The 26,368-nt window shown below is 62.1% G+C and overlaps 1 protein-coding gene across 2 annotated transcripts; it reads right to left on the bottom strand.

Moving 5' to 3' along the window:
• Positions 1-3,970: 3,970 nt before the first annotated feature.
• On the bottom strand, positions 3,971-26,166 carry SLC9A3 (solute carrier family 9 member A3). 2 transcript variants are annotated; one of them, XM_004621368.2, is made up of 16 exons: positions 25,950-26,166; positions 11,443-11,745; positions 10,581-10,741; positions 9,121-9,199; positions 8,625-8,802; positions 8,225-8,445; positions 7,602-7,804; positions 7,286-7,375; positions 7,129-7,199; positions 6,575-6,704; positions 6,240-6,355; positions 5,760-5,889; positions 5,309-5,485; positions 5,134-5,206; positions 4,485-4,598; positions 3,971-4,218 (listed from the first exon to the last, which is right to left on the bottom strand). In XM_004621368.2, exons 1-16 carry the CDS (start codon positions 26,164-26,166, stop codon positions 3,971-3,973), a joined length of 2,511 nt encoding a protein of 836 aa, XP_004621425.2. The 2 variants fall into 2 exon arrangements, with proteins under 2 accessions (XP_004621425.2, XP_055003506.1); XM_055147531.1 differs by having other exon boundaries at positions 7,286-7,348.
• Positions 26,167-26,368: the final 202 nt, after the last annotated feature.

The following is a 26,368-nucleotide window of genomic DNA, read 5'->3' as shown; positions in this document are numbered from 1 at the left end:
CATGAAGGGGATGTCTAACCTGGGTAGGTGGCCCTTAGGCCTCTGGCAACCATCCACAGGTCTGAGCCACAGTGAGCTGCCTCTTCAGCCTCCATGGCCCAGTGCAGGTGTCCTGTTGGACCCAGTTTGTCAGCTGTGAGCTGTCACAGCACCAGTAGCTCAGTGCCTCCATACAACATCTGTGGGCTCTACCTGTGTGGATGTTCTTTTATAGTAAACATCTGAAGTCATGCTGCTCAAAAAATGGCACTGAAACCTTACATGGGCCCTACTGGGAATGACGGTAGGGTGCATAAGCATGGGGCTCCATCAGGAGGTGTGGGGACAGGTAGAGGCTCCAGCTCTGGCCTCTGCCTAAGCTCGGGTCCCACCCCCTTGGAACACTGTTGCCAGTTGCTTCATCTTATCTCCAAGACTGGGGGTGCTGCACTCCTTCCTAAGAGAGTGTACATTGTGTATAGGAATATCAGGAGGTGAGGGCTGCCTCTGCCAGGGCTGGGCCCTATAGTGTCAGACACATTGTCTCACTAGCAGAGTCACTGGGACACAGAGTTTGCACCCATAATGCCTTGAAACATTTTTAATGGACATGATCAAGCAGTCTGGCTGGAGTCTGATGGTCCCTGCCCAGCCACTGCCAGCAGGCCCCAGATACACTTTAAGGCATGTTCTGATCAGTTACACAAACATGATTGAGATTACATTTACAAAAACACACAATTTTCACTACTGATAAAATGCATTTCAATTCCAGTATCAATGAAATTCTTAAATCTTTCATGATAGATCAATTGTACACAGTGAGCACTATTAATACTTTTCAAGAAAATAAAGAAGTGAGAAATATTCCTAAATGTGTGTACTTTCCAATCTACCACAAAACAGGCCAGAGTTCAGTATTAAATAAATAGGAATTCTTCCCAAGAAAACATTTCACAAGTTTCCCTAAGGAAATACATTCACAAGACTCTACATTCTGTTGGACAATCATGAAAGAACAGCTAAGATTCTGGGTGACATGTTCACAGGATCAGGGTGCATCAGTCCTCTTGACTGGCCTGTGGACACAGCTCTTCTGGAACAGCTTTTGTGGTCCCCCCTATGGAAAGCTTGTGTCTGTGGACTCTCAGAATGTCCCTAAGCTGCTAGCAAAAACTGGATGGGGTGATTCAGACAGCTGAGAGTTGCCTAAAGGCTGGGCCACAGGCCTAGGACTCCATGCAGGATCTTGCATCCCGTGACTGCCAGGCCACATGGCCAGACACTACAGTGATAGTTGGTGACCATGGTGCCATGGAACCCATGGGTTCCCCTGTAGCTGAAGACTGAGCTGGCAGCCCCTCAGGCTGCTGGGAGAAGACTGGAACCCATTTACAGCAGTTGAAACTGCCCCTTCAAGAATCCAGGAAGCCTGCAAGTCCTCTCCTGAGCCAGTAGCACTCGCTAGAGGATCTGGTAGCTGCATTGTCCCTAAATCCTTCCTTGCACCTCACACAGCCTGAGTCAGAGAGCAAGCACAACTGGGGGTACTCCCTACCCCAGAGTACTTTCCAAGAGTAGCAGGATAAGACCCCTCGCAAAGTTCTGAGACCCTGGTGAGGGGCGGGAGGGCAGGATGCGACTCCTTAGGCGGCTCAGAAATCCTGCAAGTTACCTTCCATACCACACGGCCAGCCCCTGTTGCAGCTTATTGGAGCTGTTTGAGTCCCACCTCACTGTGAGCTTTGGGTGCACCTGAGGCCAGTGCAGCCTGGACCAGGCCTGATGGGTTCAGCCACCCTCCAGGCGGGACAGCTCAGGCTGGAGATGGCGGGCAGTCCAGTGCCCAGAGCCATCTCAATAAGATCCGCACAGAGTCGAGCGCGGGGATCTGGGGGTTTGGACACTAGAGTGGAAGTGTTTGTGCCTGCGCACCTAACAGTGGGCTAACAGTATTTCAAAGAACTGGTAAAGAGGGCCGGAAATAGCGCCTGGGTCATGGGACACCTCTATTCCAGCCCTCAACGGGTGAGCCGAAGGGTGAGGGGGCTATGGGCCGCCCCCCGGGGCTTGGACTTTTGGAGCTGGAGGCACACTGGACAAGCCCCGTTTCCTTTTGGCCTCGGCTCCATTGGCAGCGCGGATGAGAAGGGACACAGCAGCGAAAACTGAAATATGAGCCAGGAGCGACTGAGTCACGCCTGCAGCTCCGAGCGGCCTAGGACGCTTGGGGAGGCCACACGCCGCGCCCCGGACTCTGTCCATCCCAGTCCTCATCTCTCCACTCCTGGGCGAGTGCCCAGGGCGGCCCTCGGCACGAGTGGGCAGACACCTCGAGGGAACAGGACCACGAAGAGGAATCTCCCATATCGAGGCCACGGAGGGGTGGCGTCACAGCGGCGTCTCCTCCTGCTCCAGCGAGTGCGGGGGAGTGTGGCACGACGGCTGCAGCGACGCCAGCTTGAGCAGCGCAGGACGGCGCGCGCGGGGCCGTTGGAACGAGCGTCTGCTGTGCACGCGGCGCGCCGCCGCCGACCGCGCATGTGCGCCGGGCAGCCCCCGGCGCTCCAGCCCCGCCCCCGGCTCCCGGTCCGGCGGCGCGGTGGGCGGGGCGCGCGCCGGAGGGGGCGGGGTCGAAGGCGCGGGGGGCGGGGCGTGGGGGCGTGGGAGCCGCGCAGCCAGCGGGGGCTGATCGGGGCGCTGGGGCTCCTCGCTCGGGGATGAGGGTCTGGTCAGCGGCGCATCGGAGCCCGTGTCACCTGAGGGAGATGCGGACATGAGCGCCGAGCCCCCAGGGCCCCAAGTTCCGCCTCTGGCTGACGCCCGGCCTCTCCGAGCCCGCTGGCCAGGCTGGGTTCTCCTGCGCGGGGATCCGTCACTGCCTCCCGAAGCCGGCCACTGCCACGGCCTTGGCTGCGGGCACTGCGAACCACCCTACAGCCAGGAGCCACCTCCCCACGCAGCCCGGACAGGCAGCCACTCTGCTGTGTGACCAGTGTCCACGGACAGCTGCCCCTGGACAGGCAGGCCCAGCACTCCCAGGACCAGGCAGCCTCCTGCTAGAAGGTCAGGGAGCGGTGCTGAGGCCGAAGCAGGGACAGTGCTGCAGGGGCACAAGGGACAAGGGCCTTTCTTCCTGCACCTGCACTCAAGCAGCTGGACAGGAAGAGCTGCAGGGGGCACGAGGCTGGGATGTGCACAGGAAGAAGCCCGCAATCTGGCCTGTGCCCTTTCCCCCTGCCCCCAGAAGCTTCAGGGTCTCACTCAGGGGGCCCCAACAGGCCCACAGGAAGTTCCCCTAACTGCATGGACACTGCATCCCCATGATTCTAGGCAGAACCAAGCCAAGAACTAGTGCCCACTCCTCAGTGCCCCTAAAAACCTGGACGACATGACAGGAAGCAGCTAGCGAGAAAGCAAGGGATATGGGCAGAGAGGGATGTGGGCAGAGAGGGGTGCAGGCAGGGGAGGTGCGGGCACAAGGGGTTCGGGCAGAGGGGGTGCAGGCATAGAGTGTGGGCATAGGGAGTATAGGCACGGATGGGGTACAGACAGAGGGATGGAGGTGTCCTAGAGGGAGCAGAGGAGCAAACAGAGAGTAGTGAGGGCATCCTGGAGAGAAGGGGAGAGAAGGGAGGTGAGGAGGTCCTGGAGAAGAGGAGAGAAGAGAGAGATGAGGGCATCCTGGGGAGGAGAGAGCAAAGGAGAGGGTGTCCTGGAGAGTAGAGAGCAGAGGGAAACGAGGGGTCCTGAAGAGGAGACAGTGGTGGAAGTGTCCCGGGGAGGAGGGAGGTGAGGGCATCCTGGAGAGGAGAGAGAAGGGAGCAGAGGAAGGTGAGGGTTTCCTGGGACCTGAGGAGAGAGCAGAGGGAGGCGAGGGTGTCCTGGAGGGGAGTAAATGGGAGGAGGTGAGAGCGTCCTGGCGATAGGAGAGTGAAGAAGCAGATGACAGCATCCTGAGGAGAGAATGAACAAGTGACAGCAGGTGCAGTTACATGTGTGTGGTCTCCGGGGGGCGGGCTGGTGGGGGATCCTCATGGTGATCCTGCAGCAGGAACGAGTCCGTGGACTTGATGCTGAGGCGGATGGGCGCCAGGCGGTGGAAGTGGTCGGGTGAGCAGGGCACCTGTGCACGGGCCCTCTGGGAGGGCATCACTGTCTCTCCGGGAGACAGCCAAGGCGGCACCCTCGAGAGGACGCCCTGGTCCTCATCAGGGGCAAACACAGGGTTGTCGATCCCTAGGAGACAGGTGGCAACATCAGCCTCCCCCAGAGTCTGGGCACAGTGGTGGCCACCAGCAGGCCTACAGCCTGGAACCCTGTCTGAAAGCTCGTGGGTCTGCCGTGGGTTTCGGCCTCCGCCTTTCCCTGCATGCTGGAACCCAGCTCCCTCCACAGCCCACTGGGCAGTGACCACAGCCTCAGCCTCTGTGCACAGACGGAGTTACCTCAGCACCTGCCCTGAGACAGCCCGGCCCACACCCTGTGCTCAGCCCCTCCCATACCTGAGGGAGAATCTGGGGCCGTGTCCTGTGTCACATTGGCCAGGAACTCGATCCCCCCACTCAGAGTTTCCGCTTCATAGTCGGGCACCTCCTCGGGCTCAGACAGCTCCACATCTGCAGCAGGGTTGGGGGTGGCAGGAGGGGACCAGGCTGAGCATGGCACCAGCACCCCGAATGCCATCCTGGCACATCCACAATCATGCCCCAACCTCTATGCCCGACCATGCCCCTGACCACAGTCCCCAACAGTGCCCCTGATCATTTCTCTTGACCACAGCCCCTCCCATGCCCCTGACCTCTATCCCTGTCACCAACCCGAGCTGTGCCCCTAACCAACCACCTCTGGCGTGCCCCCGACCACCACCCCTGATCACCACCCCAGCCTGCGCACATCTTTACCACCCAATGCAACAGGTTCTGGGCAGCTTGGTGGCCGCAATGTTGGGCGGCTGCGCTGGAACAGGACAAAGTTACCCTGGCCCCCTGGTCCACCCCTGGCCTCTGGGCCCACCAGGGAGGGCATGAGGAGAGGCCCTAATCCCGGGGCTCAGGACATGGGGTCACAGCGCTCCCCAGGGGCACTGCCGAGAGTATGGGGCACAACAGCCCCCAGCAGGGCAGCAGCTGGGCTCAGGGCACCACCTGGTACCTTTCTCCTTGATGGTGAAGCTGTGTGGGGGCGCCTCCAGGGGCAGCTTCCCGTTGGGGATGCTGCTGTTTCTCTGCGACAGAGCAAACCTTGGTTAGGGCGGCACCTTGCGCGCGCAGACGCGAACCCCCTTTGCAGGGGCTCCTCCCGGGCTGGGGGCAGGCCTCGGGCTCACCCGCTTCTGGGCACGCTCCCTCTTGTACAGCTTGGACGCCTTCTTGTTCTGGTTCAGCCCCAGCTTGGTGGACTTGAAGGACTCCAGGCGCTTGCGCATGGTCCTGTGGAAGATCTCCTTGTCCTGCTTCTCATCCTCCTCCGGTGTCAGCTCGTGCCGGCTGTACAGGTGTTTGTACTGGGGGACACACGGTGTCAGTGGAGGCCGTGCGCCAACAGAGGGACCTCCAACTTATTTCAGGGGCAGGAAGCCCCCACTTTGTTACTCAGGGAGCACTAGCAAGTCAGGGTGGCCTTGGGGCGGGAGACGCAGCCATGGCATTCGGGAAAGGGAGTGCACCCAAGGGCGTAGCCCTAGCCGCATGTGGGCGGGGCGAGCCTTGAGCAAGGGGCGGGGCCTGGCGCGGGGCGGGGCCGCCTTGCGGTGGGTCCCAGCCCGCGGGGCAGCTCACTTCCTGTCTCGGCTTGTACAGGTACTGCTGCAGCGTGTGGTGCGTCACCACATCCTCCGTGTCGCGGATGCTCCTCCTCCTCTGCTCCAGGGACTGCATGTCCAGGCACACGGCACTAACATTCTCCCTCCTGCCAATAGGGGGCCCTGCTGAGCACCCCTCAGCTGCCCCTGCCCGCCCCACCAGCAGAGGCCCCTGGGTTTTAGTCACCCTGACACCACCAGGCCTCTGTGGTGCTGACCAGTGATTCCTCCTCCAGAACCCAGTTGTGTCCCCACTATCTGCGCACACGCACGTGCCTGCAGCCCAGAACTGACCCACAGCATCTTGTGCCCCCAGAGAGGGACCTGCAAGCGCCTGAAGCTTCTGCTTTGGGTCCTCCATCCTCCCCGCCCTGTGGTGACCCCGCGCCTCTGTTCCTGTGCCCAGCCCCCTTCACAGCGCCAAAATGCCCATGGGCTCGTGTCCAGGCAGGCGTACAGGAGGTAGGAAACAGAGGCCTCCACCGCAGAAGGGCGCCGGGAGCTGAAGTCCACGTTCACCATGTTGTCAGTGCTGGGGGAGCGGATGAAGGCCAAGGACCCACGGCGCTCGCCCTGCGGGGGACCCCGTGATCAGCGGGGACAACCCTTGTGAAGGACCCAGAGGCACTGGGGCGTCCCCACCTGTCCAGCCCCCATGCCCCAGCCCAGGTGGAACCCAACAGGTCAGCTCTGGTGGGCGCAGCAGTCACGGTCGGAGAGGAGGCGGCTCTCAACCATTTGGACTTCATGTCCCTTATCTGTGTCACTGAGAAGTGTGGGAGGTCCCAGTACCTCAGCCACGTAGCTGATGGCATCCTTCAGATTAAGCTCATGGAAAACGTTCAAAATTCGGTCACGGGACTTCTGAGCTGATCTCCTCATGAGTATCTTGCTGAGAAATTTTCTGTCAAAATTGGACCACCTGGGGGCAAACGGAGAGGCATGAGGGCTCTTGGGCCACGGTGAGACCAACTGGAGCCCTGGGGATGGCAGCACCGACCCAGTGGTCCCCACAGGTCCCACCCGCCTATCTCTCCTGCTCCAGCACTGCTGACGGGAGAGGGTGTCAGAAGGGAGAACGGCGCACACAGATGGCAGGAGCCTGAGTCCACTGGTGCCCTCAGTGGGACACAGAAGTGACGGGCAGGTGGAGGGCTGTCCCAGGAGACCACGTCTGTGTCTGTACATGTGCATGTAAGTGCACACACATAGTAAGCACATGTGTGTATGCATGTCTCCCTCCACTGGGGGCTGTGGCACGGGGTTCTGGTGGGATCAGGCCCCAGTGGCTGCGTCTGGTCATTGCCTGAGCGGGGAGGGAGGGCAGCCTCTGACCAGCCACTCACTTATCTCGGAGGTAGTTGTGTCCTATCTGTCCGGAAATGTCCTCAATGGCCGACAGGATGTGGTCAAAGGCCTTTTGGTGTGAATGGAGTAGGAGTCAGCGTGGGGGCCTGCCCCCTCCTCCCTCCTGCCCCTCCCCTCTCCCCTGCTCCTGCCTACCCTGCCATGCAGCTTCTCATTGAGCTTGGGCTCACGGTGCTCGCTCCTCTTCACCTTCAGCCACTGCACTAGGGGCTTAATCGTCAGGCCCTGGAAACAGGTGGGCTGATCCTGACAGCAGGAAGCCGGCCCCTCCCACCTCCCACCCAGCCCACAAAGCCCCCAACAGAGGCCCGCACCCAAGCGGCCCTCCCAGGGCTGAGCCGACTGCGGCCCGTGGCCCCAGTTCGCTGCTCCTGAGCCGAGCCCAAGGCTGTCTGCACAGGACGACCCAAGGCAGAGAGTGACAAGGGTGAGCACCAGGCAGCAGCGGCACCTGGAAGATGACAGTGAAGTAGATGACCACAATGGTGGTGCTGACGAACAGGTGCTTCTCCTTGACCTTTTTCTCGTCCAGCAGGACCACCAGGGCGAAGGCTACGGCCCCACGCAGGCCCCCGTAGGACATGACCACTTGGTCGATGAGCTCCAACTGCACCATCCGGTAACGGTTCAGGATCCACGTCTGTAGGACCACGCCTAGGGACAGGGCCCAGAATGGGGCTCGGCCTCACCAGCCCCCGCCCACCTGCCCCTTCTGGGACCCCCTCACCGGGCAGGGGCCAGCCTGTGTCACCCCATGTCATTCATGTCACCATCACCCCACAACATGGGTCACCCACCACCATCTCACCGTGTCACCATGTGACCAGTGTGAGAGGGACACCCCCCCCCAGGCTCCCTGCAGCCCTCAGGTCCTCACCTGGGCTGGGCCATGGTCCCAGAACCACAGGCCAGGGGCAAGGGAAAGGATGACGTTCTTCCCCACAGGGGGCCCACATCCTCAGGGGTGATGTCCCTCGAGCCCCGCACTCAGTGGAGGTCCCCTTGGGTTCCAGAAGGTCTGCCCTGACCCTGGCGGCCAGCCCCTCCAGGTCCCCTCGTGCTCCCTGCCCTCACCGATGGCTCGGTACACAGAGATGAAGACCAGTGTGAGCAGCACAAAGGCCGTGTTCCACTTCCAGATGAGGGGGTCCACGGCCGAGATGCCCAGGAACATGAAGATGATGGTCTCGGCGCCGCTGGCCAGCATCTTCATAGTGAAGCGCACGGTGGTTGCCGACTGCTCTGAGATATTGGCCTTCACATACTTCTGGCAGCAGATGCCACAGAAGGTGATCCTGGGGAAGGGGTGGGCGTGAGGCGCCGGGGTGAGGCCCCCTGCACCCTGGGCGCGGGGCTCCTCCTCAGGGGACCCTGAGCGGCTGGGCCGCTGCCTGCACTTGTGTGCCTATGCGGGCTGGTTGGGGAGGCCGGGCCCACTCCCCTCAGCACTGCCCTCTGCTGGGCCCAGACTCACGCCAGGATGGCCGACAGTGACAGCATCTCAGAGGTGAGGTAGGACAAGTAGGAGATAACGAAGACGAAGCCGGGCTCGATGATGCGAACGTGCTTGGTGAAGCGTGTCACCAGCGAGAGCAGGAAGGCGAAGGCGACCCCGACGAGTGTGCCCCCCAGGCTCACCACAAAGAAGGACACTGGGGGGAGGGGACGCTCAGGCTCAAGAACTCTTTGTGGCCGGGGCCATGTGGGGGTGAACCGGCTTCCAGACCATTCCTGGGCCGCAGCCTAGTGACCCCCACAGAGGCGGCCCGGGAACAAGAGACCAATTCACTGGGATCGGGCCTAGCTTCACAGAGTAGGAGGCTTGTCCCCACCCAGCACACAGGGACCCACAACCGCATCCCCACCCAGCAGGCAGGGACCCGTGGCCCGGGTGCGCTGGTAGGAGCCAGGCCTCCCACCACCATGAGGGCCTGGCCCAAGCTCTGGGATCGATGCCCCCAGACACATACCTATGCCTTTCACACAATCCACGCCCGTCACATTGTCACCTCCCAGGGTCACAAAAGATTCGAAGACGTTGTAAAGAACCTAAGCAGAGAAAAGCCACTGAGCCCTGGTCTGCCTCAGCCCCACAGTGGCAGCTACTCACAGAACCCCCAGACGAGGATCACCACAGGGCCATCGTGAGAGATAGGAAAGGGCAGAGATGGGACGATGAGACAGAACATTCTGGAAGGAGCTAAAACCTTTAGGAGTGGCGCTTGCTCTCTCCTCCACTCAGCAAAGCTGGGGAAGCCATGAAGTTGACCCCTAGGTGCCAATTCTCATTCTTTCCAGTGAGGCCCTGTCATGAGGACCTGGTGTGACAGGGACCTGGGAGTGACAGGACCCAGGTGCGATGATGGGGACTGGGTGTGACAGGGACCAGGCGTGACAGGAACCTGGTGTAACAGAGACCAGGTATGACAGGGACATGGTTGTGACAGGACCAAGCATCTCATCTTGACAGGCTGCTCTGACTCGTGCAGTCAAGCTGCTGCACTAGCCTTGGGAGAAGCTCCTCTGCCTCTGCCCAGTGCCCCAGGGTTCAGGGCACCTTGGTACAGTCTGAGGGCTGCAAGTCTGGGAGTGAAGCACATAAGGGGAGAGGTCTGAGGAGGGACAGATGTGAGGGGGGCTCCTGAGGGGGTGAGTGTGAAGGGGCAAGTGCGAGGGGACAGGTTTGAGGGGGCAGGTATGAGTGACAGGTTTGAGGGGGCATGTTTGTGGGGACTATAAGGGAGGAAAAGTATGAGGGAGCAGGTTAGAGGGGGGAAGGCCTCAGGGGGGCAGGCAGGAAGGAGGCAGATGTGCGGGAGAGATGTCTGAGGAGGGGAGATGTCTAAGGAGGGTAAATTTGAGGGAGGCAAATTTGAGGAGGCTCCCAGCTTCTTTGAGCAGCAAGTGTAGGCAGAGGAGGCCTCTGGTGGGGCCTGGCGGGTGTAGGGAGACAGCTGTGATGGGGCAGGTGTGAGTGGGTGGGTGTGAGGGAGCTCTGCGGCTGGCCGGGCTGCTCCTAAGCTGGCACCCAGAAGATTTCAGAACCCAGGTCTCTCAGTCCACAGGGCAGGTCTGGGTCACCTGTGAACTCTGGGGCCAGGACAGTGGGTGCCTCTGCACATGTTGGTAGACAGGGCACTGGGCAGGGGCCCAGGTGGACCCCAAGTCTGGCACTTGGACACATCCATGCCTTCTCCGCTCCAGCTGGGGCACCAACCACCACCTTGGGGCATGGTCAGTGGGGGATGTGCAGGGCCATCCTGGGGCTGGACAGCTGGCTGCTTCCCTCTGACTGGGCCCTGCTTGCTGCTCTGGGCAGAACCGGAGCATGGCCCCAGCATGGCCAGGAGCAGGCCCAGCTTGAGCAGAGCGGGCGAGCCTGGTGCCACGGGGATGCCCGTGAGGTTTGGTGGGCGTGGGCCCTGCTTACCACAGTGACCGCGTCGTTCAGCAGTGACTCCCCGAACACAACGATGAACAGGACCTCGTTCACGTGGACCTCCTCGAACACGGCCAGCACGGCCACAGGGTCCACGGCCGCAATCAGGCTGCCGAACAGAAGGAAGTCCAGGAGCCCACTGTTGAGGTCACCTGTGGACAAGGAGGCCGGCCACGTTTCTGGAGGCCCCAGGCTGCTGGACTGTGAGTGCCTGTCTGTTCCCAAAGGGTGGGCAGGGGACCCCCGCCTGGACATTTGATGGGACCCCACAGCTTCAGAAACTGGAGGCCTGCCCGACGGGAGTGACACTGGGGAGGGGGAGGACGGGCCTGGGGAGGATGTGACAGACTCGGGGCCACAGAGGGCAGGGCCGGGGGGGGGGGGGCTAGGCTGGAGCGACGTGGCAGGAGCCTTGCTGCGACCCTGGTGGGTTGCACAGTGCCCAGGCCCCAGGCAGACAGGGCAGAGGTGAGCCAGGGCTGAGCTGGGGAAGAACCACAGCAAACATGGGCGGAGCAGCGCAGCAGCCAGATCGTGGGCTGGGCACTGGCCGCAGGCAGCCTGTGGCTCCAAGTGGCCTCCCTAGCACCGGCTCCGCCCCCCGCCCTGCTTCCCCGGCGGCTGGGTGACTGGAGGGAGTCCAGACCCCCTCCCTGCCGGGGCGAGGCACTTGCCCCACCCACCCACCGACCGGGTCTGACAGGAATCCAGCCTGCCATGAGGTGCCAGGGAGGGGCTGGGTCCCGGCAACCTCACCGGGGCCTTTCGACATGCCAGCGAGCAGCACGTGCCCCCGTGGCCATAGGCCGACCTCTCTCGGCACCGCTGCCCGGCTCCCGGGTGACCAACTCACCCATTAGGCCGCTCCGGAAGACGCCGTAGAGCGAGAGGCCAGTGGTGGCCGCGTTCCACACGGTGCCCAGCACGGCGTAGAGCAGGATGCTGCCCATGTTGCCGAAGAACAGGCGGTTGGGCATGAAGTAGCCAGCGTCCAGCACGATGGGGGGCAGCAGGTAGAAGAAGAAGACGGTGGGGGTGAGCGTGAAGGAGGCGATGTGGTCGGCCGCCCAGACGATGCCCCCCAGCACCAGGCCCAGCACGATGAGCAGTGCGCTCTCGGGGACCACGCTGGTGACCTTGTGGGACAGGTGGAAGCCTGGGGGCAGAGCACAAGACCATCTGATGCACGGGTTCAGATACGCGAGGTCAGAGTACGTGGGGTCAGATGCAGAAGGTCAGGGTACACAGGGTACATGGGGGTCAGGAGCCACAGGGCCAGGTTGAGGTCCACCCCCAGGTCTGGAGCTGTCCCCAGCTGACCCCAGCCCACTGCTGGCCAGTCCTGGAAGACTCTGGGGTCCACTCCCAGACACAGGCTGACCCTGGGGAGCCCTAACCTTGGGCTCCCTGCACTGCTGGCACCCCGAAAACCAGTAGGGCTTCCTGTTTGTCTGATTTCCAGGGTTGCTGGGTGGGCACCAAGAAACTGTGCCCTGTCCAGCAGTGTGGGGTCACATTGTCCCTCCCTGTCATGCCACTACACTGTCCCTGATACCCTCAGAAACTTGTCTCCCGAGAGTCACAGCCTATGTCTCCAGAGCAAGCAGGAAGGGCAGCAGGTGTGTCCGGTTAGGACAGGAAGCCAGATGTGCCCGGGTGTCCCTGCCAGCTGTGCCACATTTCCCTGCCAGCTGTGCCCGGGTATCCCTGCCAGCTGTGCCACATGTCCCTGCCAGCTGTGCCACATGTCCCTGCAGCTGTGCCCTGGGTGTCCCTACCAGCTGTGCCCAGGTGTCCCTGCCAGCTGTGCCCCATGTCCCTGCCTGCTGTGCCCCAGGTATCCCTGCCAGCTGTGCCCCATGTCCCTGCCAGCTGTACCCGGGTGTTTCTGCCAGCTGTGCCCCAGGTATCCCTGCCAGCTGTGCCCCATGTCCCTGCCAGCTGTGCCCGGGTGTTCCTGCCAGCTGTGCCCCAGGTTCCTGCCAGCTGTGCCCCGGGTTTCTGCCAGCTGTACCCAGGTGTCCCTGCCAGTTGTACCCAGGTGTCCCTGCCAGCTGTACCTGGTTGTCCCTGCCAGCTGTGCCCCGGGTATCCCTGCCAGCTGTGCCTGGGTGTCCCTGCCAGTTGTACCCGGGTGTCCCTGCCAGCTGTACCTGGGTATCCCTGCCAGCTGTGCCCCGGGTCCCTGCCAGCTGTACCTGGGTGTCCCTGCCAGCTGTACCCGGTGTCCCTGCCAGCTGTGCCCTGGGTCCCTGCAAGCTATACCCGGGTGTCCCTGCCAGCTGTGCCCCAGGTCCCTGCCAGCTGTGCCCGGGTATCCCTGCCAGCTGTGCCCCGGGTTCCTGCCAGCTGTACCCGGGTATCCCTGCCAGCTGTGCCCTGGGTCCCTGCCAGCTGTACCCGGGTGTCCCTGCCAGCTGTGCCCCGGGTCCCTGCTAGCCTGCCAGCTGTGCCCAGGTATCCCTGCCAGCTGTACCTGGGTGTCCCTGCCAGCTGTGCCCGGGTGTCCCTGCCAGCTGTACCCGGGTGTCCCTGCCAGCTGTGCTCTGGGTCCCTGCCAGCCTGCCAGCTGTGCCCCGGGTGTCCCTGCCAGCTGTGCCCCGGGTCACTGCCAGCCTGCCAGCTGTGCCCGGGTGTCCCTGCCAGCTGTGCCCAGGTATCCCTGCCAACTGTACCCGGGTGTTTCTACCAGCTGTGCCCAGGTGTCCCTGCCAGCTGTGCCCGGGTGTCCCTGCCAGCTGTGCCCCGGGTCCCTGCCAGCTGTGCCCTGGGTGTTCCTGCCAGTGCGCCCCACCTGAGGGAAGCGCTCTGGGTGCGGTGGAGGGGCAGGACGTGCGGGTGGGACCTGCTGCCATTAGGCGCCCCACCCTCCTCCCTGGGCGCCTGCTGCATCATTATGGGATCCGGGGATTAGCCTGGCTCCCAGGACAGCCCTCACGTCTGGGTCAGAGCAGAAAACAGTGTGAGCCACAGCCCACATGGGCCACGGGTCGTCTCTATGGGGAGGGGCAGCCTCACTCCCCAGGGAACCCAGGAAGTGGCGGGTCGGGGGCACATGTGACACGGGCAGGTCCCATGTGACAGCACCTCCACGGGGACCCAACTGTGTAAAGCACCAGAGGGAATGAGTGTGAGGGGCCGAGCATGAGCCCCTGCTGGGTGGGGTCCCAGGGGCCAGCACTGAGCAGGCCCACCCCTTTCCCTGGGGCCAAAGACCCTCCGGAACAGCCACTGTACAGGACGCTCTCTCCCTGCAGGCTGCCCAGGACTGCTCTCAGAGCCCACTGCGGGCACCGTCTCTGCAAAGGGGCTGCAGGGGCGCAGGCACCGAGAATCTGCCGCCAGCCCGCCTGCAGCAGCACGTGCAAGCCAACATCAGCAACCACAGCCATGCACCGGTCAACACCCATGGCGACATGACACGCACAGCACTGCTGCAACGGAGGCCCGTGAGCGTCCACACCTGTGTCCACACCCACACGTATCCATACTGTGCATGCCTACACCCTACATCTACCCCAGGTGTGTCTACACCCTGTGCGTCTACACCCTGTGTGCATCTGCACCCTGTGTGCTTCTACACTCTCGGAGTGTCTACATCCTGTGTGCGTCTACACCCTGGGTGTGTCTATATCCCTATGTGTGTCTACACCTCTGTGTGATTCTACACCCCTGTGTGTCTACACCTGTGTCCTTCTACACTTCTATGCGTCTACATCCTGGCAGTGTCTACATCCTATGTGCGTCTACACCCTGGGTGTGTCTATACCCCTGTGTGTGTCTACACCCCATGTGTCTACACCCTGTGTGTGTATCTACACCCTGGATGTCTCCACCCCTGTGTGTGTCTACACCCCTGTGTCTACACCTCTGTGTGCTTCTACACTCCTATGCATCTACACCCTGGGAGTGTCTATATCCTGTGTGTGTCTACACCCTGCGTGTGTCCCTGCGTGTGTCTATACCCCTATGTGTGTCTACACCCCTGTGTGTGTTTACCCCTGGTCTGTCTACACCCCTGTGTGTCTACATCTTAGGTGTATCTACACCCTGGATGTGTCCACCCCTGTGTGTGTCTACACCCTGTGTGCGTCTACACCCCGTGTGCATCTACATCTCATATGCATCTACATCTCATGTGTGTCTACACCCCATGTGTGTCTATACCCCTGTGTATGTCTACATCCCTGTGTCTACACTCCTGTGTGTGTCTACACCCCTGTGTGCATGTTGACATCCCTGTATGCACATCCATACCTGGTGTGTGTCTATCGCCGGCTGTATGTCTCCTAAGCCCTGTGTATGTCACAGGCCGCACTGGCAGGTACTGACTCCGTGGTTCAGGGACCACTCCCCAAATCCCAAAGCCTCTTCCTCACACCAGCTGCTCCCGGTCCTCTTCATGGCTCATGGCTCATTTCAAACTCTGCTCTGTGGATGTCATGTGAAGCGCACGTGGGGTCTCCCTGTTGGGTTCATGTGCTCTGTGTGTTGGTGGTCCTGACAGGTACACGTCCTGGCTCACCATCTGCCCAGGCTTCCTGCCCTCTCCCGAGCCTCTTCCCGGAGCCAGGGCAGGGTGGGCTGCCCTCCTGATGTTGCTATGGCTGCGAGGAGGGCCACCCAGGGCAGTCTCCTTGGCTCTCCTCACCCAGACCAGGCCATCCATGACCTGAGAAGCTACATGGTGGTGAGTGGGTCAGACAGACTTAGCTCATGGGGACACTTGCTGGGCTCAGGAGTCCAGTCAAAGTTGAGCAGCTGAGAATCAGGGGGAGGTTCTGGGTGCCCCAGCCCAGTGTCAAGGGCGTGGACATGGCCCAGAATGACACAGGGCACCATCTCTGCCCTGCAGCCTCCCTCCAGGTGGCACCACCTATATCTCTCCAGAAGTCGGCAGGAGGGATGGCGGGAGTGGGGGTCCAGGCAGGAGTGTGGAGGGGCCAGAGACTCCCTGTGCCCTCATGCTCACCTTAGGGAGCCAGTGTCTGGTAGCCACATGACCACATGTCCATGTGACGGGCCGCATGCTCAGGTGACCACCGATACCTGCATCTTTGCTTGCTCCAGAGCGGAGGCTGTGGCAGGTTCCCGAAGCTGCTGCACACCAGAACCCAGCAAAACCTAACGTCCACTGCCAACTGTGGGGTCCCAGCAAAACCTAACGTCCACTGCCAACTGTGGGGTCCCAGCAAAACCTAACGTCCACTGCCAACTGTGGGTCCCAGCAAAACCTAACATCCACTGCCAACTGTGGGGTCCCAGCAAAACCTAACGTCCACTGCCAACTGTGGGTCCCAGCAAAACCTAACATCCACTGCCAACTGTGGGGTCCCAGGCACAGATGTGTGTCCGAGCAACAGTGGGTGTCCAGACACACAGGCAGTGTGGAGTGGGGGACGGGCCTGACACGGCTGCATCTCACCTACAGGTGCCCAGAGTTGGGAGCCAGCTCCTGGCGCTTCAGGAAGCCGTGAAAAGCCCAAGTGAGAGCCGGGTGCCGAGGGTGCAGACATGTGTCCCAAGGAAGAGACGTGCGACAGAGGCTCCCTGGTGACCTCACAGCCAGGGCACCTGGAACCAGCAGCTTCCTGGCCAATGGGTCACTCATTGCCCAGTCGAGTCACAGCCAATTAAGCACGAACCACTGGCCGCAGGACGGCGCAATGGGGAACACGCGTTTAGTCCTAATTACAACCCTCCGACCACGTAAAGGCCCAGCCATGCCTCCTGCCAGCCATGCCAGGGCCGCCCATAGCACCAGCCCCAAGGTCAGCAGGCGGGCATGGCCCCCGGCCACACCTTCCAGGGTCTGCTGGCGGGCACTGGTCCCCCTACCATCTTCCAGGGTCCTCAGGATTCAGCTGAGTCCACGCAAATGCAGCAGCACAGTAAATCCCTTGGTTTTACTTTAACACATCTGAGCTCTGCAGAGAGTGGACAGAGCAGTCAACTGTCCAGAAACAAGATGGGCCCTGGGGGCAGGGGCGGGCAGAGCGGTAGTACAGTGGGGAGGGTGTTTGCCTCCGGTCAGGGTAGTACGTGGCTGACCGGAGTTCGATCCCCAGCATCCCATATGGTCCCCGAGCACCACTAGGAGTAATTCCTGAGTGCAGAGCCAGGAGTGACCCCTCCAGGTCACACTCCAGGTGTGACACGAAAAGGAAAAAATGGGGGACTCCTGAGGGCCGCAGTGGGTAAGGGATGGAGCCAGAAACTCATACATTCGATATACAGAGACCCACAAACAAATAGACTCACAGATGCAGCCACTGACACAGACAGACACACAGACACAGCCAGACACAGACACACACAGCCAGACACAGACACACAGACACAGTCACAGACACAGCCACAGACACAGTCAGACACAGCAGACAGACTCAGACAGACACAGACAGACAGCCACAGCCAGATAAAGCCAGACAGATTCAGACAGACAGACACACAGACACAGCCAGACACAGATGGATACACAGACACAGAGAGACACAGACACAGACTCAGACAGACACACAGAGATGCAGACACACTCAGGCACTGAGACGGCAGTACTCCGTCCTGCTCTGCTCCCAGGGGACTGTGCTGATGACCAGCACCCTGGACAAACTGGAGCACATCAGCCTGTATGTGTGCATGTGTTGGCATGTGCATCCATGTGCCATGTGCACTGCATTTGTACATGTGTGAGCACTTGAATGTGTGCACTCACACTTGTGTGTGCATGTGTGAGGCAGGATCCTAGGACAGGGAAACACCCTAATGATGTCTGGTTGGCACAGTTCCTCCTGCCTTTCCTGCCCGGGGGCTCATCCTTGGGCACTGCCAGCAGCTGCACAGGGACCCACTGTCCTCAGCAGGTTGCCAGCTTCAAGACGGGACCCGAGTCCAGTGGAGTGTGAGGCACGGAGAGAGCCGGACCTTGGGCTGCCCATGCTGCTCCCACCACACCTGTGGAGAGCCCCGCCCCCCGTGAGTACCTGAGCTCAGACTGGCACAGACTGGGAGCACGGAGGTGCCCTCAGGATGCAGGTGCCAGGTCAGAGCAGGGGTGGCCCCCAGGGGACAGTGCCGGCACACAGACGGAGCGACGGCACCTCCAGGCTGTCACGCACACGCGTTGCAGTTGTGGGTCGAGCCTGTCTGAGGCGCCGACACCAAAGGGATCAGGAACTGAGCCCCAGAAAGGACCCCCCGTGCCAGCCCAGCCACAGGGAAGCCCATGGCAGAGCAGACACCAGAGGCCACAGCCCTGGATGCATGGAACGGGGCCTGCACTGTTGCTGCCGGACGTGGCTGTGGGGGGAGCATGAGGCAGTGGGACCAGCCGGGAGAGGCGCTCCTGGGACAGCAAATGGGGGGCCCTTGTGTGGGGCCACCCCCAATGGCGCATGGGGGTTAGCTGGGGGTTCAAGACCCAAACACTAGATTCCTCGTGAAATCCCAGCAGACGTGACTCAGGGTTGCCACGACAGCATCCTGGGGGTCGGGTGAGACCTCCCCAACCTTTGACCTTCCGGCAGCAGCCATGGGGCTTGTGTGGCATGTATCACAGCCCCTATCAGGCCGGCACAGCCACTACCCGGCACCTGGCCGTGCACAAATGTTGATCTTGGATATTTGTGCAGCCTGGCAGGACAAGGGTTTCCCAAGGTGGCATGAACTCAGCCATACTGGCCCAGTCCTGCCTCTGCAAATCACCTCAACCCAGAGCACAGCTACTGGGCAACACCTTCCGGCAGGACAAACGTCCAGCCGATATTACTGGGCACGACACACCTCTGGTCACAGCATGTTCAAGGAAGGTCCTGTGGGGGAGCCTGGGCACCCCCCACCCTAAGCAGTGCCCCCGAGGCCCTCCTGCCCCTTGGCACGGTGTCTCCTCAGAGCTGAGCCTGGGACGGGGAGAGAATGGACAGTACCTGGGGTCCATAGGGAGCTTCTAAGCCCAGAGCAGCCTTAAGAGAAGCTGAAGCTTGAGGAGAGGGAAGTGACAGGACAGGGAAGACAGATCAGCCCCCTAAACTCAGACAAGTCTGTCAGGAAGAGCCAGCTGGGAACACATGGACAGAGTGTCCAGTCACTGCCCAAGGATGTTTGTGTCTAGGGTCTCAACACAGGCCTGAGTTGGATCCAACACAGCAGTGGGCATGTGACATGTGCCACAACCTGCTCCCACAGCTGCTGGCACAAAACCTAACAGACAGCTCAGAGGACAGTGGACAGCAGGGTCCTGGATCCACGCACCCAGCCACACTCTCCACAATGCCCACAGAGCACAGCAAAGCCACGTTTGGCGGAAACAACAGCACCCAAGAGGGGCCCCCCAGGCAGAAGGGAGGCAGGAAAGCAGGTCAGGGAAGGGAAGGCTGCCTACAACACAGAGAGGACGATGGACAGAACACCTGGGAGGGAACTGGGGAAAACACCGGGCATGCCCACCACCTCAGACATCATCATGACTACCACAACTATCCTTAGACATGGACAGGGCCACCACCTCAGGTACTGTCACAGCCACCACCTCAGGCACGATCATAACTACCACCTAACACTTTCACCACCTCATACACAGTCACAATCACTGCTCAGACACAGTCACAATCATCATCTCAGATACTGTCATGGCCCACTCCTCAGACAGTCACAACTTCACCTCACAGTCGTGTCCACCACCTCAGACAGTCACAACCACCACAACAGATACTATCACAACCAACTCACAGACAATCAAAGCCACCACTTCATGGTTATGTCTGCCACCTCAGACATGGTCACAACTATTATCTCAGATACTATCACAGCCACCACCTCAAACATACTCAAATCAACCATTGAAAGACATGGTCACTACCACCACCATCAGACATGATCATATCCACCACCTCAGACACAAACACATTCACCATCTCAGACATGAACACAGGTACCACCTCAGATACTGTCAAAGCCACCACTCAGATATGGTCATAAGCACCACCTCATAGTCATGTCCACCACCTCAGACAGCACCACGACTATCCTCAGATACGATAGGGTCATCATCTTATACATGGTCACAGCCACCATCTCAGACACTGTCATGGTCACCACCTCCAACATGGTCACAATCACCACCTCAGATATCATCAGACATCAGAACCACCACCTCAGACACAGTCACAGCCACCACTTCACAGTAATGTTTACCACCTCAGACATCATTTTACCCCTCCCCTCACTGTCAGACATGGTCACTACCATCACCATCAAAAATGATCATATCCACAACCTTAGACATGGACACAGCCACCAACTCAGACATGAACATGGAGACCATCTCAGATACCATCAGAACCACCACCTCAGATACCATCACAGACATTACCTCAAATACCACCATGGACACCACCTCCGACATGGCCACAATCACCATGTCGGTTACCATCACAGCCATCACTTCAGTCAGACAGTCACAGCCATCACTTCACAGTAATGTCTACCACCTCAGACACAGTCACATGGTAAGCGAGGTATGTGACTCAAAGCCCTCAGCTATGCCAGCATAGAAGGAAACAAGTCAGATACCACAGCTGCCCCTGACCATCTGTGATCAAGAGACCAGAGGCCAGAGGAACAGCAGAGAGCCAGAAACAGCACGTGGACAGAGTGGCTGGTCTTCAGCAAATGGAGGAAGCCCGTCCTCGACAACCTGAATGGATCACCCCAACCTACCCCACAGGCATCAAGACAAACAAGCTCGCATACATGAGCAGGAGCAGGGGAAGCAGACAGCAGCTGCCACAGGCTCTAACACGGTGCTGGAGGCCCGTCTGTGAAAAACCACGCTAAGTCAGGCTCCATTGAAATGGACACTTGTGTCTGGGAGACACTCTGAAAACCAGCAGGAGAGAGGCCACTGCCTCAGGGAGGCCTCTGGGATGCGGAACTCATGGGGACAGGAACAAGCAGGCCTGGGAAGTGCCTCCATCAGGCTTGGCCAAAAGGGCAGGGCCACAGCCTCCCCAAGGCACACATGCCTCCATCATGGCACACACGCCTCCATCATGGCACACACGCCTCCATCATGGCACACACGCCTCTGTCATGGCACACATACTTCCATCATGGCACACACGCCTCCATCACGGCACATGCATGCCTCTGTCAGGGCGCACACAGGCCTCCACAGTGCTCCTCTCAGGCCGAGAGCCAAGACCTGGCTCAACGGGGCCTCATGCAACCGGCTCAGCACTCGAGGGAAGGCTTCCCTGGGGCACCAGCTCTCAGTGCAGGGACCCCCGGGGTGGTGAGCGGGAGGTTGCTTGCTGGCCTTCTGGGTGCTTATGGGGTCTCTGTTGTGTCCCTGCAGAGTGACCCCGGCCACCCCGGGCCTGCGCTGTGCCTCCCCCGGCCCTGCAGGAGAGGTCTGCGCGTCCTGCCCCAGGGCCATGCCCGGAAGACACCAGGCAGCCCAGCAGCACCCACAGCCCCTCCGGGCCTGCCAACCTGGGAAGCAGAGGGCCACACCCTCGGTCAGCCAGTCCCCAGGCCGCAGGGGGTACACACAGGTGCCTGCCTTCACCCAAGCCCACTTGCTCCCGCAGGACCTGGACTTTGGCCTGACGGCTCTGCAGGTGGTGGCTCCGAGCTTTCAGGAGGGAGAGGCCGCACCTCCCCGGGGGCAGCCAGCCCCTCCCAGCACTGACCTCTGCAGGGCCCCCGGACTCAGGCCTGACTTGCCCTGGCCGGGGTCAGGCCCTGCTGCAGGCACCTGGTGTCCCTGAAGGCCCAGGGCCTGCCGGACCCCAGCGTTCTGGGGTCGAGGCTGCGAGGGACTCTTGGCTTCTGGCCACCCCCACCTGGCAAAGTCCACACCCTTCCGGCCCCTTTGCCGGCCCCAAGGCCCAGTCTGCAGCCCAGGGCCCCTCCCTTCCTCTGGGGCCCCAGAAGGGAAGTTGCACCCCAGCCGCCACCTGACCCCCAGCCTGGACTCTCACCCCGCATCCCATAGCCCGTCATACTCTTCCCAGAAGCCACGAGTGAGCACTCAGTCAGCAGGAGGGATGAGTGCCAGGGGAAGGCCCTGAGGAGGGGCTGGCTGGTGCCGGGGCGAGGGCTCTCACCCTGGACACGCCCCTGACCCAGGACCCTCGAGCTCTGAAGTCTAACTGGTCCCTCTGGGCTCTTTCTGGGGAGACCCCTGGCAGAGGCTCCAGGCTGGGCCCCACATTGCCCGAGTCCTGCCCAACCCCAGCCACCTGTCCCGCCCTGACCCAGCTGGCCCTTTAACCACGGCCTTCTCTAGGGTCCCCCGGCCACGGCCTGGCGAGAGAGGCGGGAGTGGGTGCCAGACTGCTCCTTCTTGTTCAGTGGCGGCCATGGCGGCTCCCAAGCCTTTGAGAGGGTGGGGCTGCTCCTGCCGGCCCGCCCAGGCCTGTGTTCCCACCCTGATCCCCGTTCCCACAGAGCTCTCTGAGGGTGTAGCTGGGAAGGGCCACTCCCTTCCCATGTGGCAACCCGGAGACGCAGCCAGGCCATAGGCCCGCCCCCACCCCCCACCCCTGTCTGACAGGGCCGCAGCAGGGCCACCACCCATGATCACTCGCTTGCACACACTGACCAGCACCCACGTGGGCCCATGAAGATGCCCACCCACACTCACTGACACGCATCCACATGTGCCCACACAGACACCCACCCCCACACACCCACATGCGCACACATGTGCCCAAACATGCCCATAAATGTCCAAACATTCTCATGCACCTACACACCCATTCACATATGCTCACACACACCCACACACTCACATGCACTCAGACACATACACAAACATGCGCCCACAGGCGCCCCTGCAAATGCCCACACACACCCGCATACATACCCACCCCCACATACACACACCAACATACATGCACAGGCCCACCCACAGGCATAGGTGTGCCTTCAGGCACCCAGGCACACACACACTCATCTCCTGGGTCGGCTTGGACACCTGTGGGCCCCACTGGCTGGCAGAGAACCCAAGCCTGGCCAGAGGGCCCATGCAGCATCTGCAGCGCTGACCTAGCTGGACCGAGAGGGGTGGCTGGAGAAGCCCAGCCCACCTCCCAGAGGGGCCCAAGTGACCTGCGCCCGGGGCAGGACCAGGAGGCCGTGGGGTCCCTGCCCCACAGCCCCACAGCTACCAGACCGACCACAGGGAGGACATGGCGGGGGCTGAGAGTGGACCCAGGAGGGGCAGTGGCCTGGACAGAGCATGCACGCCGAGTGGGGGGCACCCAGTGGCCTTTCTGTAGGGGGCAGCCCCAGCGGTAACGGCCCATATGGGAACTCCACACAGGTGTCCTGGGCTGAGCGGCTCCAGCCCCTGCCCTGAGGGGCTCCGACGTGGCCAGGCCCTGGTGGAGGGCGGCCACCACTGGCCGGTCAAGCTTGGCTCCAGAGGATTCGGCCCAGAGGGGCAGCAACCCCAGAACCAAGTCAGCAACTCTTGTTCATTACTGGCAAGAATACGCCCAAGTCGGAAAGAGCTCTTCGTGGGCCAGGAAGGCCCTGCCCACAGCACGGTGCTCCCCGGACTCCAGCACCCACTCCCAGGCAGGGGACAGGGCAGGGCCAGGCCTGAAGGCCCCACGGTGGGCAACTGGTCCTGTCCTCTGGGAACAGGAGCAAGCCCAGCCTCCAGGCTCAGCTTTGACGGGGCTCTGGGCCCTTAAGCCCCAACTCAGGCGGGCAGCGAGGGGGCTGTCTCCCAAGGGCCAGGAGAATGTGCGTGTTGGGGAGGGGCGGGGGACAAGGAGCTCCGCTGCCATGGAGGGGGAGCTGGCCCCTGGCAGAGCTGCTGGCCACCAACCTTTGCCCCCTCCTGTGCTGGTTCACTTTACAGCCTCTCCCGTTCTGAAACGGAGACTTTACACCTTCCCCGGCTGCCTGCCCTCCGCAACGCACCACCGCTGCTCCCTGCATCTGCTCCCGCGTTATAGGGAGGACCCGGGGCCAGGCCCAGAGTCCACGGGAGGGCGGGTGACACCCCCGAGCTGGAGCCCATGAAGTGCAAGGCCCGAGTGTTCGCCTGGCCTCAGCCTGGGGTCAGGCCCTGCAGGCCCCTCCTACAGCCTCCCAGACCCTGAGGGCAGGGCGAGCCATCCAGAGAAGGGGGGGAGCAGGGGTCTACAGAGTGGTCGGGAGGACAGGGGCCAGCCCCATCCGGACAGCCTTGCCCTCCTACTGCATGTGGGGGGAGGTTTGGGTGAGCGTGGGAAGGGCAGCAAGAGGCCCTGCAGTGGGGTACCCAGCAGCTGACCCTCGTCCAGAGTGTGGCCTGCAGCCCCACCCACCCGTCAGTCCTGTCTGCGGCATATGACATCCCTGCATGGCCCAGATGGCTGCGGGAGGGACCTGGTGTGGTGCCCGGGACAGCCGTGCCCAGCCTGAAGGAGCCCCGTCCTCTCCCTGGCCACCCACACGTGGTCTCTCCAGCCCCCGGGGTCTGGCCTCAACGTTCTCCTTTCCGGCACCCCACACATGTGGAAGCCCGTGTGAGCACAAGGAACCCCGCCCGGCCCAGCCACACCCGCATCCTCCCCTCCCGGTGCCCAGGGACTCAGCCCTGCATCTGGATGCTCACAGCGCCCTGGGTGAGCACCCTGGGGCACAGGGACCCTACAGGGACCCTCCCAGCCTGGCTCTGGCTTGACCTTGGTTCCATAGGCAGAAAGGATCATCTGAGCAGGGTGGGACAGCAGGGTTGCAGCAGCCCTCGAGGGGTACTGGGTGGGTGGGAGCTGCCCGTGGATGCAGGGGGCCATGTAAGGTCCAGATCCAGTGGTTCCTCAGGACTCCCTAAGCTGGCCCTGGCAGGAAGTCCAGAGCTACGGGGGTGCGTGGGGTTCACCTGCTTCCACTCAGGCAACCTGAGTCCCGCAGGGCCGGGACTTAGCCCAGGAGTCTCGGCTTGGCTGAGCTTTGATCCAAGACCCAGGAGGTCAGGTAAGGGCAGGGACCCCTGTGCAGTGCTGTCCAGGGGACTCGGCCTTGTAGGGCCCACTGCCCACCATCAGACTCCAGTGCCCTGGGGCTGGGGACACAGCTCACGGCCCCTTCCATGCGCCCTCAGAGCTCTCCCTAGTGTCACAGGGGTACTCTGGGGTCGGGGTGTGCCCAGGGCTATCCTGCAGTGGTTGGGCACCAGCCCAGAGCATCCTTGGTGGTGACGGGTGCAGACGGGGTGTGGCCCAGAGACCCACAGAGCTGGAAAGTGCCCTGGAGAACCCCCAAGGGTTCACAGGATGGGGGGGCACAGCAGACCTGCCCAGAAGTGGGTCAGCCCCAAGAGCCCTGCAGCTGAGGGGCCCAGCCAGCCCCCAGCAGGGGTCCCCACCCTGCAGCACTGGGGCCCCATCTGGCTCCCCACACACCCCCATCCATGGAGATGGGCATTTCCCAGAGCAGAAAGGGGAGGGGGAGGCACATTACTCCACACTGAGCTGCAGCCACAAGGGGGCCAGCAGACATAGGTGGCCCAATACTAGCGCCTGTATCTGTCCCTCAGGTCCGCGCTCTGGACCCGCCATTCCAAGACACAGCTGGGTCATCCTCCCAGGCTCCCCGCCAGGGCAACTTCTTCCCGCAAGACCCTCCCTGGAGCCAGCGCGGACGTGGTCCTCCCCGCCGCTGACCTTGCTATCACCTTGGGAAGCGCCTGCAGCCCCACTTCGCGGCTCACTGGAGCGCTGAGACGGGAGGGACCCGGACTCGGAACAGGAACGTGCCTATAAATAGGATGGCGCGGGCAGGGCCGCACCGTTTTCTCTCCTGCCCCGGGAGCTAAGGAGCGCGCACTACCCAAGAGAAGGCCCGGCGGACTGGGAGCCGGCGAGCCAGAAGCCGGCCAGGGCGCCCTGAGGCGCAGCGCGGAGGGTCTGGCCACGGCGCCTCGGGGCGCAAGGGGAGGGGAGGGTCTGGCCGCAGAGCCCCGAGGGTGCAAGGGGAGGGTCTGGCCGCAGGAGCCCCGAGGGTGCAAGGGGAAGGTCTGGCCGCGGAGCCCCGAGGGCGCTAGGGGAGGGTCTGGCCGCGGAGCCCCGAGGGCGCAAGGGAAGGGTCGCGCCGCGGAATCCCCAAGGTGCAGAGCGGAGGGTCGTAGAGCCCCCTGGACGAGCTTGCCAGGGGGGCCCGGAGAGCGGCGCGGAAGGGCTGGCCGAAGGAAGCGCGCGGGGACCCCGCCACGGCCGCTCCGACCAGCCAGGCTCGAAGACCCCGGCAGGCGCGCGCGCGCCGAGCTGGGCACCCCTCGAGGACTCGCGCCGAGCCGGGCAGCGCTGGCCGCGGGGGCCGGCCGAGGACCCGCGAGCCGCCGAGTCTGGGGCCACTTACCGATCTTGGCCAAGCTGGCCACGAGGATCCAGAGCGCGATGATGTAGGGGTCCTGGACGTGGTGCCACTTGAAGGTGACCACCTGGAAGCCCTGGCCCTGGCCGTGCGCGCCGCCCGGGTCCTCCTCGACGGCCCGCGCCCGCGGCAGCGCGCCCAGCGCCAGCAGCAGCGCCAGCAGCGGCGCCCAGCGGGGGCCCCGGGCCCCGCGCCCCCACATCGCTCAGCGCGCTCTCGGGACGCGCATGCCGCGGCTGTCCGGGGTGCGCGGCGCGCCGCGGGCGCCCTTTAATCCCGCGGCCCCCGCCCGCCCCTAGGCGGGGCCTGCCCGCCCCCACGGCGCACGCGAGCGCGGACACCCGAGCACGCTCCCGGCACGCCAGCCCGCCCGCCCGGCCCGGCCAGGCCCAGATCTCGCTCCC

The sequence above is a fragment of the Sorex araneus genome, chromosome 1 (assembly GCF_027595985.1).
Source record: "Sorex araneus isolate mSorAra2 chromosome 1, mSorAra2.pri, whole genome shotgun sequence".
Classification (NCBI taxonomy): Eukaryota; Metazoa; Chordata; class Mammalia; order Eulipotyphla; family Soricidae; genus Sorex; species Sorex araneus.
Note: the sequence above shows the minus strand (reverse complement) of the source record. Positions and strands in the feature narration are given on the sequence as shown.